Here is a 16934-nt window from a genome sequence, read left to right on the forward strand (position 1 = left end):
GAAAAAAAATACACAGCATTTTGTCTTTTGTTTCATCTATCAAGGGGTGTCCATAAGATACGAACCACAACAAGTGTAATGAAAACTGCCTGATTTTTATGTTTATCCTATGATCAGTCAACCCAGGTATATGATTTGTTAAAGTTTACTGCAATGCATAAAAAAGTGGGCAAAGCCGCAATCAAGTCTTCATGACCACCAATTTGACTTATTTTCACCACACATGATAGACATCCCTTCCTTTTATTATATATATATAATTATATTATTATTTCTTAAGTATAACCAATTTGATCCTTCACCAATTAGGAGTTATGGTTTTCAGTGTTATAGAAAATAAGCAGGGATATCCACAGGGAGTGGTCAAAAAGTCAAAATGGCAGAGATGACATGAGATTAAAAAACAGTGCTATTGTGGTTGCCATCTTTTTTTTTTTTTTTTTACCACACCTTCTTATGGTTCCCTCAAAATGATGCTGGAGTCCACATTTTGGCCAAACACCAGTGTCTCACAATAGCTGGTATCTTAAGAATACATGAACTTGTAGGCTGATGATATTAATTTAACATAATGAAAAAATCCTGCAAATATTTCAAAACTGCTTCTTTGTACTGATCACAAGCTTCATAAATCTTTAGTAAAAGTTAAAAGTTATCTAAGAATTGCAGAGAAACCACTTCCTTCTGTCTTAGGTTGCATGTTATAGATCTGAGACTTGGAACGGGAAAGAGAATATAGAATAAATGGTATAAAAATCTTGTTCAAAAGAAAACTGAGTTTTATCTTCAGGGAAGGAAAAATATGCCCTTGTATTTCTTCTTAAACTCTCCCCTCCAACATTAAACCTATTTATTTCTGAGAACCAGATTCTGTCAGCTTCTAATACTCACTCTGAGGACATCCTGGCTTAAGAACCCTTTAAGACTACCGCTTCCATAATGAATTTCAAATTTACTTTTATCGGCCTTGTGGGTGCAGGAAAACAGGGAACGGTAATGTTTGTGTACCCCTGATGGAGAAAAGGCAGTTAATTGTGTACAGGTCACAATATGATCACATTTTTTTTTTCAAAAAAATAACTCAGTCAGTTTGGATGTAAAAGATTTCATTTGCACAAACGTTTTCCCTAACCGGAGCATAAGACCAAACCTAGCATGTGATTAACAATATGCTTCACAGTCCTAACACTCAACACTCACTGGGAAAAGCTGCAGTTTTCATGGCTGCTATGAATTCCCAGGCTATAAGAGACAAGCAAGTCCCAGAGATTACTCAGTATCAAAAACCTATGTGACTTTCAACAGCAGTTATATTGACTCAACTGGGCAAGCAATTACATAGTGGGGTGGATGGTATGCTAACTCCTATCTACCTGAGAGCTCCCAATTTTATATATTCAGTATAAGTTTTTTTCATAGGCATCTTGATGAAGTCTGTAATTGTTATGGGCCACAACAAGGCCACCCATATCTAACCTTGTCTGTTCCACCAGAGAGAACCGTGATGGGAGAAATGGAACCCACACAGTGACGCTAGTCTTTCTTCCTTGGATTTCAGTTTTGACACCAGGTACATGGTTTTGCTCTGATTTCAAGCTGATCTATCTTTCCAGGAGAGAAAGGCATTTGGCCCTTCTAAATTTTCCCTGGTGTTGGATTCATACATTACTGTGGCTTCTTTGTTTGATGTTGCCTGTGAACCAAGCCATAAGGAAACTGTTCTCTTACCATTGTTGACAACTGAAGAGAATTTGGTTGACCAAGTAATCCTTCTACTTCTCTAAGAGAGAAATGGATTACTGTAACAATTCTACTGTCATATCAGTTTGTGATTTTAAGAAAAGCCTGCATAACATTTTGGATGCATTAGCATGCACATTTCCCTCGAGCAACTCCTCCCCATGCACCTCCACTCCATTCCCGAAAAATCAGTTGAGGGTATGATGTCTTACAGCATGCCAAATGTATCAGGCAACATTTGGAAGAAGGCACCCACAGGTTGGACGAGCCAGTATCAAAGACAACGTTGAAGCATTGTTTGGGGGTTCCAAGACAGATTTCCCCATAGTATTGGGCCTGGGATATAGCAAGAAAAGGAGAAAACAAAAGGGTCAGCATTTTAGAATGATCCAATGTCTTTATTATTTTATGCAGTTATTGTCTTTATCTATTTGTTTATCATTCTTAAATAGAGAGAACCAATTTGGTGCTGAAACAGAATTGGGGGATTCAAGTTCAGATATTTGTTGGATGATTTTAGAGTAGACATTCTCTCCTAGCCCAACCCATCTCACAAAGTCCCCCCTCCCCCCATTGCCATGTAGGTTACCTTGTTTGTCTAATGCAGTATTACTCAACCTTGGTAACTTTAAGATGTGTGGACTTCAACTCATGGTGAAGTCTACATATGCTAGTTGAGGCATTCTGAGAGTTGCAGTCCACATGTGCTAGGTGGGGCATTCTGGGAGTTCAAGTCCACACATCTTAAAATTGTCAAGGGTGAGAAATAATGGTCTACAGAAAAACAAAATAAAAATGTATTTGTAAATTAAATAAATACGCCAATATCAAATTCATTCTGAGTTCCAATCTTTTTGTATCCAACATGGCAGTCGCCAAAGGCAAAACAGAGATATAGCAGCAGACACAGAAAAACTGACATTTGCAGAAGAATTCAAGCACTTCAGAAATATTAATCTTAAAGAAGAGGAAAAGGAGAAGAACAGCAAATGAGGAACAAGCATGCCAGAGGTGGTATTCAGCAAGTTCTGACCTGTTCTGAAGAACCAGTAGCAGAAATTTTGAGTAGTTCAGAGAACTGGCAAATACCACCTCTGCCTGGAGATTTTACAGTATCCTTCCCCTGCCATGCCCACCAAACCATGCCCACAGAACCAGTAGTAAAAAAATTTGAATCCCACCACTGAAGCACGCTCAGTAATTACTTGATAAGGTCAACTTTAAAAAAGCATGAGGAGAAAGAAGAAATAAATACAGAATTCTTGAGGAGAACAGAGCGCAGCTGACTCTCCCATACTGTAACATTTAATTGACAGCTTTTTTAGCATATTGATCTTTGTTTTTTCAGATGGCAATCAAAGTGAGAGTTAAAGGCTTTTCATCTGAATTTGCTTGATTGGCAGGGTGGAATATTAAGGTCATGTAGAAGTTATCTAGAATCAAGTTACCCTCATTCTAATAGTAGATATCCTTGAATCCTGCCTCATTGTGGCAGGGTAAGTGGCGTTCTTTGGAGGGAATGTATGCCAAGTGTATTCCTTCATTAAGGTCACTTAAGGTCACTCCAGCTACTCAACTAAAGAGAGCAGGCACCTAAATTCAGCAGCAGTGATACAGGAAGATGCAGAAGATGGATGATCATCTTAACCACAACAGGAAGAGCATCCTTTGAAGCTGTGTTAGAGAAGGCAGCGGTTAGCCACTACTGTATTTTACTAGGAAAAACTTACATGGATAAATAAGATAGAAGTGATTGATGACATAGTGCCTAGATGATGAGCACTCTGGTCAAATTGTACTTGACATACTAGTGAGGATGTTTCTGAACACTAATGATGTTTATGATTGGGTTAGATTAGAAGTGGCCTTCCAGATGTCTAGTTGCTGATGTTGATGCAGAAAAAAAATCTGAAGCTGCAAAGAATTGACCATGGGAATATGGAATGCACGAATCATTAACATGGAAAAATTCAATACAGTGATATGAAATAAACTGCATATAAATAATATATTAGATATCAGTAAATTGAAATGGATTTGAGAATCATATGATCATACTATTAACTATTCAGGATATGAAGAGCAAAGAAGGAATGCCCTTGCTTTCATAGAAAGGAATAGTACAGGCAGTCCTCCAATTATGACTGAAGAAGGGTCCTGACTGTTGGAATCTTGAATCTGGATTGTAAGTACTCCCAGACAGATCTGTCAGAGCTTTGAATGGTCATTAGGTGACCGGTTGTAAGTTGAGGACTACTGTACTTTGGAACAATATAATCAATAACCAAATAAATTTAATAGGACATCATGGAAGACACTTTAATATTGTTATTATTATTATTTAAGTTCATTCTCTAATCATTGATGCTGAAGAAGAAGGCAAGTTTTATGGTTAAGTTTAATTTGAAATTTATAGAATATAGCTAGATGTGCTGATTGTGTTTTGGAAGCTGCAGATAGTAGAAAAAAACCACTGTTGGTTTGTACAATCAAGGGAACAAAAATTAAGCAGGAAAGTGACTTATCTCAATCTGCAAATAGTATTATATCTTCACTGCTAATACAGTCTTCAACCAAACAATATTGTGCAAATTCCAAGTCAAAAACGTTAGAAAAATAAAATCAGCCACTTTCCATAATATAATCTTGAAAACATCCTTACCCCTTAAAGAGAACATTGGAAATCCTGAATCTCATTGATAAAGTAGCTAGAGAAATTATGGAGTAAACAAAGGAGGATTATATAAAAAGAGATTGCCAAAGATAAAGAAATAGAAGAAAACAAGTTGGATTTCAGAACAAAGGATGGAAATCATCAAGAAGCAAAGCCAAGAAAGATAGGAAGGAACATAACAAAGATATTCCAAGAACTGTTAAAGAGACAAGAAACAGTATTTGTCATTACAGCTAATCTTCGAGTTACAAGAATTCATTTAGTGCCCGTTCAAAGTTATGAGATAAGTGCCCCCTAATGTTTACGAGCAGGTACCAAAATTACGAATATTGCAGCACCACAGCAGTTGTTCACCCTTACAAATGATTGCAGAGATCTACAAATTCCCCCTATTCCCCATTCTCCCCACTCCGCAACTGCTTCACCCTCCCATCCTGCCACACCAGATTCACTTATCTTACAAGATCTGTCTCCTCTTTGCTGCGGGAGAGGAGAGTTGATGGAATTTCCTGGGTGCCATAATATTGCACGGGTTCAGGCACCCATCCTCTTTTGCAGAGACTGGGTGCTCAAACTCTTGTGAGATCATGGGCCCCAGAAACGTTCATTCGGTGTTTGTGGTGCCTGTCTCCTATTCCTCCCCAGCAACTCCTTTTCGACGCCACTGGGACACTTTTTGCCGAGATGGAGATCTGACAGAGACTGGAAGCTTCATCTGTGTGCAAATGGGGTCTTTGAAAATGGGGGGATTCGTTCCATTTTTAAACACCCATAGGCACCTATGAGGCCTTTGAAAATGGAGCAAATCCCTCAGTTTTCAAAGGGCCAATTTGTATGCAGTTGAAGCTTCCAATCTCTGTCAGGTCTCCGTCTGAGTGTATCCCAGTGATGGTGGAAAGGAGTTGGGGGAAGTGGGAGGAATAGGAGGAATAGGAGACAGGCACAGCAAACACTTTTTGTGCCCAGGAGCTTCCATCGACTCTCCTTTCCCTCAAGGGGAAAGAAAACATGGCAGAGAGGAGATAGATATTTGCAAGGTAAGTGAATCCAGAGTGGCAGAGAGGGGGAAGTATGAGGTATCTTAGTGGGTTGGGGAGGCCTTGGAGGCCTGTTCCATCACTTGGCCCCCCGATGGTCTTCCCTACCCTGAGATACCTCATGTGCACATAACGAACTATGTGTTTACCCACGCATTAAATTAGCAAATGCATGGGCGAAAGCAGGGAGTTGTTCAAGGAATGAGATTCACTCCCACGAATCCTCGAGGTACAAATGGCAGTCTTCATTACATTTGTAACTCGGGGACTACTATATATCTGCAAAGACATTGAAGATAGAAACTGATACAGAAATCCAAAGAAAGTCTTTCAAAATATTTCCAAACTCAGAAGGAGGTTTAAATTAATATAGTAAAGGATGTCAATGTACATACAGTAACTGATTCGAAGAAGATCAAACAAAGGTGAGAGGAATTTTGGGGTCTCAAAAATGAATACATTTTTCAAGGTATTTCCAAGAATCTCTAGTACTAAAATTTGCAGTTAAATCAACGCTTTGAATATTATCAAGTGGAAAGGCTACAAGAATTGATAGAATATCCACATAAAAACAGCAATCAAGAGGAGAAGAATCTGTAAAGATTCTGACCAAATCATGCCAGCAAATCTGGAGGAAGATTTGATTGGGCTCAAGTTATCATATTTTGGACACATTATGCAAAGACCTAGTTCTCACAGGAAGCCTTCTACCAAAAGTGGGAGAAAAAAGAAAAAGTGACCAAGAACAAGAAGGATGGACTCCGTTACAATGGCACTAGATGCACCATTGGGAGACCTGAAGGGTCATGTTGGGGACAGACCATCCTAGAGAAATTCTATTTATGTGGTCATTAAGAGTGAAGGTTAGGGTTAGGGTTTGGAATGGATACTTTATGGCAGTAAAGCACTTCCAGCCATTGTAAAATACCTCCTCCTCACTCTGGTTCTGCATTTTGAGTGCTTAGCAACTGGCTCACCTTTATGACCAATCACAGCATCCCATGATCACATAACCACGTTTGCAACATTTTGCTGGAGTTGCTTTAATATTAACTGGTGATTTTTTTGAGGTCCACTATAGATACCAAAAAATGGGTCAGGTCACCTGGGTACTTGACTTACAAGTGTAATGATTTATGTTTGGATTTCTAGTCCCAACTGAAGTCGTAAGTTGAGAACTACCTGTAAGGTGTCTTTGTTTAATCCGGCAATACTTATATTTGGTTAGTTAGTTTTAGTTTATTTTACTTTATTGACATTGCACCTCGTGCAACGAAATCAAACACCATCTTCAGTGCACATCATGACTATGACCATGAAAATAAACACAAACACACATCCCTCACCCTTCACACATTGAACTGAAACCCCCCGACACCACACCAATACTGCACTATACAGCAGAATTCCAAAGAGCTACTGCCCTGGGATGGAAGCTGTTTTTCAGCCTATTTGTCCTTGTTTTTACTATTCTGTACTGTCTGCCAGATGGTAATAGTTAAAAAAAAAAAGGGTTCCCAGGATGAAATGGATCTTTGAGAATGTTTTGAACTTTCTTAAGGCAGCAGGAGCTATAAAGCTCTTCCAAAGAGGGGAGAGGACAACCAATGATCTTCTGGGCAATGACATTAACCCTCTAGAGTGCTTTCCTATCTGCCACTGTGCACTTGGCAAACCATACAGAGGTGCAGTATGTTAAAATGCTCTCTATGGTGCAGCAGTAGAAGGTCACCAGCAGTTTTTCATTCAGTTGTTGTTTTCTGAGAAATCTCAGGTAGTATAATCTCTGCTGGGCCCTTTTGAAAAGGGCTGCAATGTGGGCACCCCAGGTCAGGTCCTTTTTTAGGGTAACACCCAGAGACTTGCTCCACTCGGTCTCCATTGATAAGCAAAGGCTGGATGTCTGATCTGTTCCTTCTATAATCCACTATAAGCTCCTTGGTCTTATTGGTGTTGAGGACCAAGTTATTGTCTCCACACCATGAAAGCAACTAGTCCACCGCATCTCGGTAGGCAGACTCATCCCCCCCGGAGATAAGTGCCACCACTGTTGTGTCATCTGCAAATTTAGCAATAGTATTACTAGCATGAGTGGGAATGCAGTCATGCACATAAAGAGTACAGAGTAAGGGACTCAACACACATCCCTGTGGTGTACCAGTGTTAAGAATAAGGGCTGAAGAAGTATGATTACCTAATCTGACCCACTGTGAGTGGCCAGACAGGAAATCCATAATCCAAAAGCAGATTGAATTAGAAAGCCCAAGGTCCAGAAGTTTAGACACTAGTCTATGTGGAAGAATTGTGTTAAACGCAGTACTAAAATCCACAAAAAGCATCCTCACATAGCACCCTCCCCACTGTTCTAGATGAGTCAAAGCAGTGTGAAGAGTGATGGCTATAGCGTCCTCTGTAGATCTATTTTTTATGTGTGCAAAGTTGGTTGGTTTATATAGTACATCTCACAACATTACTATTTGTTGAAGTGTCATCTACTGAGTATTACAAGGGGCAAAAACAAGCCAAGTCATTCACTAACTACAGTGACTGAATTCCCACAGCACATCTAACCAAAATCAAAGAAATCACTGTGGGTTATCTCTATGGTTTGAACAAAGGCACAGTCCTTGAGACTCTACCCAGCAGTTAAGTTTCCTTCGCTCATAGACCCATCAATTTATTTGGTGGATTTGTAACTTGCTTTTCCTCCAGAACTACAGAAGACATAGGGTCTTTCTTCAATTTAACCCACAACAATAGTCCACAGAGTAGATTGGGCTTAAAGAGATTAACTTTCCAAATTTATCCAATGATTTGACCCCCCTATTTTGGCCTCATCATACCTGGGTTCAGAGACCCTTCAGTTACCCCTGCAACACTCTGAAGTTTAATCACAAACTTATGCCCTCTATTAAGAAAACATACATCCATGTAGTTGTGGAGACGCTGATGAGTGACAGAAGCTGTAGCTGGTGGCTTTCCAGTCCTTAATCCACCTCGCCGTAATACTTCAGCGATGGGAAGTCCTGACTGGCCAAACCGGTTTCGGACAGATGGAAATTTCTGCAGAGGGATCCTGCCAGGGAACAGAAAGCAGATAGAAGAGAGGGGAGTTAAAAGTAATGGAAGGTGTGATATTCTTGCCATCAGGCACCACCATTATAATAAGTCAGTGGGCCTGATGTTTGACAGAAATGAAAAATATAAATCCTAGTAGGTTCACATGATTTCCCAGAGCCCCCAAGATTAGATACAACTAAAGATATGGATTCTTTCCTTATGAGGGATGGGTGGGATTTAAAGTATCCCTTTTACCCTTTAGCATTCTTCCTCACTTTAAACTGGATTATTTGCAGCCTCTCCCCTCATGAAATACAGTTCTCTGGATGATGGAAGTTATACAGGCCTGATTGATGGCATACTATCTACAAACTGAAATTATTTTATTCAGTCAAATGATCCTACAGGGTGGGATTTATTAAAAAAAAAACCATAATTGAGCAGATTCATACTACCTGCTGAGCTATGAAAAATGAAACAATATTCTGGTTTAGGATCAGTGGTGGTATTCATCAGAATCGGTAGTAAAAATCACTAGCGGTTCTAGTCAGCTGAGAGGAGAGGGGAAAAAAGCCTCCGGCAATTAGCTGAGAGGATAAAAAACCAAAAAGCACATGGGAGGGTTGCTTCTAGCTTTTTGGTTCTTCATCCTCTCAAACTGATTGGCTTGTTAGGTGCATGCACTTTAGGGCCACGCGCATGCGATCACCCACCAAACTGGTAGCAACTAAGATAGGATCCCACTACTGTTTAGGATGAAGTAAATTCAAGCAAGGTTTGCTTTCTTGTAGTGTATGTTGTTTGGACAGATGTTAAAGATACAAGAATATTTCAAAAGTACAATGGGCAAACTGTAGAGTTTATTACTTCCTTGGATTGGGATTTAAAATCATCGCATTAGAGTCATAAATTTCTTGTCTATCTGGCGTTACTGTGCTCGGAACTCTGTAGAGTTGGCTTGACATTTTTCATCCAACATTCCTCAACCCTCTCTCACCCACCTACATGAGAGAATATTAGCATTGAGGAAGAGAGATAAATCCTTACACATGTAGTGAGAGATTTTTTAATTAACACTGATACTTGGGCATCACCCACCTGTAGGCAGCAACAGGGCTGGGCAGGCGAACTAATTGTAGCTATCTAGTATCCCTATTCAGTGCTGAGTAAGTCATTGACTGGTATGCTCCGGCACCAGGTTGACACTTTATAAGACACCAGGTGTCTTCTCATAACTGCCTGGGAGGAGCCAAATACTAGTCAATCTCTTATTTTGTATCAGATGTATCTAATTTTTAGAGAGAAAGATGAGTCAGAACTGGTGGATGCAAATGGGGTTATTCTGGAGGAATTAAGTTGCGTTATCAACTGGATAACTTATCTCTTCAACATACAGGAAAATGTATTGAACTGGTACCCTCTGTTTTGCTCACATATGCACCAGGCTGACTGCCAGATCTAGATTGCTGCCTCACCTTATGTCTACACCATCCTTGAATCATAGATCTCAGCAATATTTGATTCTTATTATTTTAGAGCTGGAGGGGGAATCTTGAATCGGTGAGTCAGATATATCCCATACTTAGTGCCATCCAGCTTGGGCAAATCCATGGTACTTGTTTCCCAAAAGGGAATGCCCCCCAAAAGAGACATATTGATTGGATGATGACCCTGAAAGTATTCTACTTACAAGTACAAGTAGTCCTTGATTTACGACCACAATTGACATCAGAATTTCTGTTATTAAACAAAATGGTTGTTTACTGAGTCACACCCAATTTTACAGTCTTTTTTGCCACAGTTGTTAAGCAAATCACTGCAGTTGTTATGTGAGTGCAGCTTCTCCTATTGATTTTGCATGCTAGAAGCCAGCTGGGGAAGTTGCAAATAGTGACAAGTAACCATTGTAAATACATGAGTTGTCAAGTACCCAAAATTTGATCACATGACTGTGGGAATGCTGTGATGGTGAAAAGTTAAAAAAGTGAAAACCAGTCATACGTTACTTCAGTGTCATTGTTGCTTTCAGTTATCACTAAAGGACTGTATTGGAATTCATCGTTGGAATGTATTTCTATGCAACAACTACAATAGTATTCAGTCAGTAGATGGAAGTATTTACAAGTTTGGATTGTTGGTATATATTCTATTTAAGTAGAGTTTCCTGTTTCCTGTTACAGTTAAATAGTTGAACAGTAAAGTACATGGTGACTATACTCTTTGTTTGTTCTGTGGTGCTTTTTATATAAACAGAATTTCTAACACTTACCATGTTTCCTCAGAAATAAGACTGATAAATTGAAAAGAAGAAATAATATTTTTGAGGAAATACGATACTAAATGCATCCACCTGGCTGACAATCTTAACTGGGGCTTATTTTTGGGCTAGGGCTTATATTACGAGCATCCTGAAAAATCATGCTAGGGCTTATTTTCCAGTTGGGTCTTATTTTGGGGAAAACATGCTAGTTGTCATACCCAAGCAGCACCCCACATCTTTCCTATTCCTGAAGAAAAACAGCAGATGAGTTTCTTTAGCTTCCTCCCATTCCAGGGATAGTTGTAGGTTGGCTTCACAACCTACATTAAGCCATAAGATGACTTTTTTGGTTTAGTATGTTGTGTGAACCCTGTCTTAGTAGATAAGCCATGGATAAGACAAAGAGTATTTATGCAGTTATAGGTATCTTAAGCCCCCCAACACTAATAAAGCTACCAGATTTGATTGCAACTTCCAAAAATCTGAGTATAACTTAAAAAAAAGTTGTTTTACAGTGACTGGCTTTTTGAGGTAGGAAACTCACAGGACAAGTATTGTAAACCCTAACATTTAAAATTAAACTTAAAAAGTCTCCCTTGAAGTGAACACATCTTCATGAACGTGTTTGTAAACTTATCTTGGCAACAGTGCAAAAATGGTATTGTCTTATTTTGGGATTTTTTTTTAGTGATTCACCCTCTAAATATTAACTTGGTTTGATCCTACATATTTTTTTTTCACATTGAGCAAAGGCCAGCTAGCTGCTTGTCACTGCTGTAGCAAACCTTAAAAGAGGGTTAACTGCATTCTGAAAAAAGCCTATCCCACCCCACCTCCCAAATTTCAAATATTCACTTCCCAAACCGAAAAGGCCACACACCAGTTCTGGACACACACACACCCTTGATATATGTGTCATGAGCTCACTGACTTTACATCCTCCATCTGCCTGTATTCAAATGTCAGGTGTAGCATCCAGTCTACAAAAGATTTTCCATTCATTATCACTAGATAAATCCACTCTAATGGCTACTCAGTTCATCATTGTTTAAGCATATACGGTAGCGATAAATGTAGTTTTCAACTTACAAATGTTGATTTAGTGACAATTCGAAGTTACAACAAAAGTAACTTACACCTGGTCCTTGCACTTCTGACTGTCACAGAATCCCCACAGACACATGATCAAACTTTGAATGCTTGGCAACCTCTTTTCTTGTCCCTCACCTAACAATAAGACTTTATTGATTTGATTATGTATCATCTAGTCAGTATCAATCTTAGTGACCACATAGGAATTCTCAAGGAGAATATGTCCTCAACTTTGTCCTTCAGATTTTCCAACAAATGACACCTACCTTACAAATAACTAATATAATTAGATAATAAATTGGTCAATTGTTGTGCATCTTTGTTTTCCTCCTGTAATTTTTTGAGAGGAAAAAATTATTTCCTACTCCTGTTCTAGTACAACAGTGAGTAGATTTCAAATACAGTTGGTTGGATTTAATGCTTTTGATTAGGCCCTTAATATGAACCAGGTATGGCTATCATGCAAATGAGGACAAGCCCTGCAAAGTATGATCATCATAAAAATCGAACACTGTTCCTGGTTTTCCTCAAATGTCCTTAGGAGTTAGGGTTGATAGATAAATGTTTTGTTCCTTTTTTTATTTTAAGGCATTTCTGGATGTATTATTCTCATACTCAAGACAACATGAAAATTCTACGTAGCATTTGCAAATCGCACCGAAATTTCTGGCTAATCATGATATTCTAGCTGACAGCTGAATTTTAAAGCTGACATGCTAGATCTGTTTCTAAATAAATCAATTGGAGAGAAAATGTCTCGGAGGGATCGATATCATGGATGCTTTTTGGATGCCTAACACTAGCTTTTACTCACCAGAAACACTTTACAGTATTTGCCAACTAGTCTTTGGGTATTCTATGTAGAGTAGAACCTCAGGTGACGACCATAATCTGTTCTGAGAATTCGGTCATCACACGATTTGGTAGTCACCGGAAGCGCATGTGCATAACAAAAAATGGCATGGTGCGGAAGGGCAAATTGGTGAGGAAGGGCAAATTTCCGCAGCTGTGCTTGGTTACCACCTGAGGACCTGTTCGCGACCAGAGGTGAAAATTTTTGGTCGTCACCCAATTTGGTTGTGAACAGAAGTGTTCGCAACCAGAAGTTCTACCTGTATTTGTTTCATTCCATAAAGCTTCTTTGTTTTTGTTTAGGTTAAAGAACAAAATATATTTAACTATTTTTTTCCAGAGTTGATACTACAGTGGATTTCTGTTAATTGTTACTACAGAGCTTTTCCCCCAAATTTGTCTGATGGATGGATGCATGGAAAAGTGCACAAATTTCACCAATTCAAACAACAACATCAACAACACGCTAGTATTTCTCTTTCTATTCCTAATCTCCAGTAATGTATTGTTGATATCCAAGAGACTTCAGACCTGTCCTAAGTGAGATCATGAGGATTTTCAATATCCTCTAAAGCAGGGTTGTCAAACTCAATTTCATTGAGGGCCACATCAGGGTTGTGTTTGACTTCAAGGGTCTGGGTGGCGTGGCTGGAGTGGGCATGGCCAGCTCAATGTGTCGGGGGTGCCTGTGGTGAGCTAGGCGGGGCTGGAGGGATCCATTGGAGGAAGGTGAGACCAGGGAGAGCACCAAACCCTTGTCCTTCAGAGGAGCCTCACCATCCCTCTCAAGCCACGTGGAGAATCCCTGGATGGTGGTGCAAGCTGTCCAGATCCCTAGGCAGCAGAGGGCAAGCACCCAGCCAAGCCCTCAAGCTCCCAGGGCACCGGGACCCCGTAGCCCAGCTCAGCCCTGCTTCCCCAAGTGTGTGCCCAGTGGTGCTTACCTCCTCCTCGAGGCGGCTGCTGCTGTTCTCACTCTCCTTGGCCAGGTTTCTCATGGTGTGTACGGGACGGCAAAGTGTGTGGGTCAGAGGGAGGCCCACTCCCTCTCCACGCAAGTAGACCTGGCTTTGTAACCAAAGCATCCTCAACGATAGGATGGGAGACCACCAGGAGAGGTCAGGAGAAGGAGACATGGGAATGGCAAAAGGGCAGCAGGGCTGCTGGTGGCCAAGTGCTAAGGCAGGGCTTCCCTTCCTTCCTTCCTTCCTTCCTTCCTTCCTTCCTTCCTTCCTTCCTTCCTTCCTTCCTTCCTTCCTTCCTTCCTTCCTTCCTTCCTTCCTTTCTTTTTTATTTCCCTCTTCCTTCTCCTTTCTTTTTCCTCTTTCCTTCTTTTTCCTTCCTTGCTCTCTTCCCATCTTTCTTTCTTTTTCTATGTCTTTCTTCTTTCCTTTTCTCCTTTCATGTCTCTTCTTGGATGCTCAAATGCAAAATGGAAAACATTTCTCCTTTTGTTTTGTTTTGCTTTTAGTTTGTTTTGCTAGCCCTCTGCCAGCAAAAATGGAACTCCGTGTGAGGGTGGGGGTAGAGGGCTGCAGGATGCCATCACAACCAAAAACAGAGCCTGGGGGGGTCACATGCACCAGTACCAAGTTCTGTTTTTGCTGACAGAGGCACTGTGGGCCAGTCCGCTGTTTCCAGAGGTACCTTACAGTAGCAACACATTTATTTACATCCTTTTGGGAGTTGCAACACCTCTTTTGAGTCAAGATCAACTCTTGTTTATTTTGTAATCATGCTAATGCAGTGTTTCTCAACCTTGGCAATTTTAAACTGTGTGGACTTCAACTTCAAGAATTCTAACCCTAATCCTATGGATTCTGAAATTTCATACCTCTATCAAAAGTGGGAGAAATCTACATTAAACCTAAGGAAAACTCTTACCTATCATCAAAAAAGATGAAGGACAAACCTGAAAGAGGACAAATGTATATTTGTGTAAATTTGGACTTGCAAATTGGCCTGTACAATAATTTAAGTAAAAATGTAATCCATCTCAGCTATGTTTGGAAAAGAATAACCATGTTTCTGCTTGGCTACTCAGCTGCTTAATATGGATGGGAAATTTCAAGGCCATTGTATTACCTTGAAACTGGACACATGCTAGAGGGATTTTCTGTTAAGAGGGGACTCTCAGTTGGGTCCATTAGCATCCTAATCTAGCAATTTGTTTTCTGGCCAACTGCAAGCCTAAAATTCAATTTAACGCCCCCCTTGTTCTTTTACAGAAAAAAAGAGTTCTGGTTTGCCCAAGTTTTGTTCTTTTTACAGACTTCAGAAATGTAAAGAATTTATATTTTTAAACCCAGTCCTATAGCTAATTTTTTCTCTCTTCTAACCCATTTAATTTCACTTCTTTTCAAGTGCTTGAGACATCCCAATTTTTAAAGTCTTTGTTAAGGCAGGGTGTGCTTTTACTACCAACTGGTTAGTCAGTATATCACTGTTTCTCAACCTTGGCAGCTGGAAGATGGACTTCAACTCCCAGAATTTCCTGGCCAGCTTAGCTGAAATCCACTCTATTCCAGCTGCCAAGGTTGAGAAACACTGCAATATATACTTTTTATTTTTATCTGGACTCTCTGCATTTTTATTTATCCTACTTCCTTTGAGGACACTTTCCTGCATATGATGGAAAGTCCCTTTTTTTTCTACCTTACATCTGAAATTTCAAATATGGCTTTTCCAGATATTACTAATGTACAACTCCCAACATGCTGGTTAAAGCTATTGGGAGTTAGAGTCCAACTACATATGGACAGCCACACATGTTAAGCTGATAGAGAGAGAAGAGTCCTGATCATAATATTATCTGTTGATTTGACTGACTATTGTTTTAATCTAAATTTCCATAATCAGGTGATGTCCAGATTTATAGAAACTACAGATTCCACAATTTCTAGCCAAGACCACCCTCTGTAGCCCAGCACAAAGAAAAGGAAAAAGTAGAAGATCATTATATTAATTTCACAGACCTCTTTTCTAATCACTAGACCTCTTTATTTTTCAATTTACCTCTAGCTATCCCAGATCCCATATTCTGTGTTCACAGTTGGTGGTTTGCACTGTTTGCACTCTTCCTTGAAATGCAAGCTGTGTGCCCCATAGCTTGATTCTTCAAATTCTCTGCAATCATATTCTTCTTTCTTGATCAAGGGTCCCTCAAGCCACAAACTTCTAAATCCCCCCTAAGCTAACCTCCAAAGGATGAGGACTACAGCTTAAAGAATTCACCAGGCTAGGAAGTTGGGAACTACTGTAACTGGTCCAACCCAGCCAGAGCATCTGAAATTAAAAGAGGCTATCCTATCTTCTATGAGGATCTAAATTCCTAGATACTCCTCTGCAGCCCCGAGTTCAATAATCATCTTGCATTATCTCACCGGATTTGCCCTTCAATCCCAATTGCCAGCAGCATTATGATCCAGATTCTGCCTCCCATCTTCTGTTGGTTCAGTCCTTCAGTTTCCTTCAGTTCAGTTTCCAGCAGGAATTCCTTCTGTGTGTCCTTACTGCACCCGGATTATTCTTGGGGATGGAGGAGTTGTGTATTTGCACTGGCTGGGGAGTAGCATTATTGCCTCGCCCACAGGGCCCAGGAATGTGGGTTGTAGATCCTGACTGGTTAGGACTGCTGTGTTTACCTCCTCTATTCTGTGTAATTATTGGGGTTCATGTTTCAATTGGCTAAGAGCACCTGAGCAAAAATGCTTTGCCGCTCTGATTAATGAGAGGTGAACTTTGATAGCTCTCAATCTATTTGGTCACCAGGTGAGCTCAATCAGAAAGAAGATATTGTTTGGCTAGCACTTGTAGGGTTCCATGTTTATGACATGCAAAACTTTAGGGTTCAGAAACAAAATGATTTTCCTTGAAGCCCTTAAACAGCCATCGTAGGTGCGATAATATGTCTCTTGCCCTCAAGACAGAGAGATTAATTTGACAGCAGAAAATATTATGAGTCAGTAGAGAAGAGCTGGAAATCCCCCTCTGTTTTCTGTTTTTACTTTCTTAAAAAACAACAGGTAACTACACTTACACAAATCCAAGATACAAAGACAAAAATTCTCTGTCTGTCTGTCTCTCTCTCTCTGCCTCTCACCAGACTAATGTAGCCATTGAGATAAACCATAAAACCCATCCAAGTTTGATAAAATAATTATAATTGAGACGGAATTCTGATGTCTCCTTACTTATGATGTCTCCTTAATTTAATTTT

At 39.9% G+C, this 16934-nt stretch overlaps 1 protein-coding gene across 1 annotated transcript in view; it reads right to left on the reverse strand.

Moving 5' to 3' along the window:
* LOC113418499 (cathepsin D-like) overlaps positions 1-16272 on the reverse strand; it is a 40929-nt gene extending 24657 nt beyond the window's left edge. Inside the window, exons 1-4 of the mRNA XM_087947534.1 lie at positions 16099-16272; positions 8377-8527; positions 1953-2076; positions 892-1010 (exon numbers count right to left, since the gene is read on the reverse strand). Coding sequence (XP_087803660.1) covers positions 892-1010; positions 1953-2076; positions 8377-8527; positions 16099-16157 — 453 coding nt within the window. The 5' untranslated portion in view covers positions 16158-16272. The remainder of the gene's footprint in view (positions 1-891; positions 1011-1952; positions 2077-8376; positions 8528-16098) is intronic.
* Between the last annotated feature and the right edge of the window lie 662 nt (positions 16273-16934).

Source organism: Notechis scutatus, chromosome Z, assembly GCF_049901735.1.
Source record: "Notechis scutatus isolate UNSWTSFEM ecotype Mainland chromosome Z, rNotScu1.2, whole genome shotgun sequence".
NCBI classification, from domain to species: domain Eukaryota; kingdom Metazoa; phylum Chordata; class Lepidosauria; order Squamata; family Elapidae; genus Notechis; species Notechis scutatus.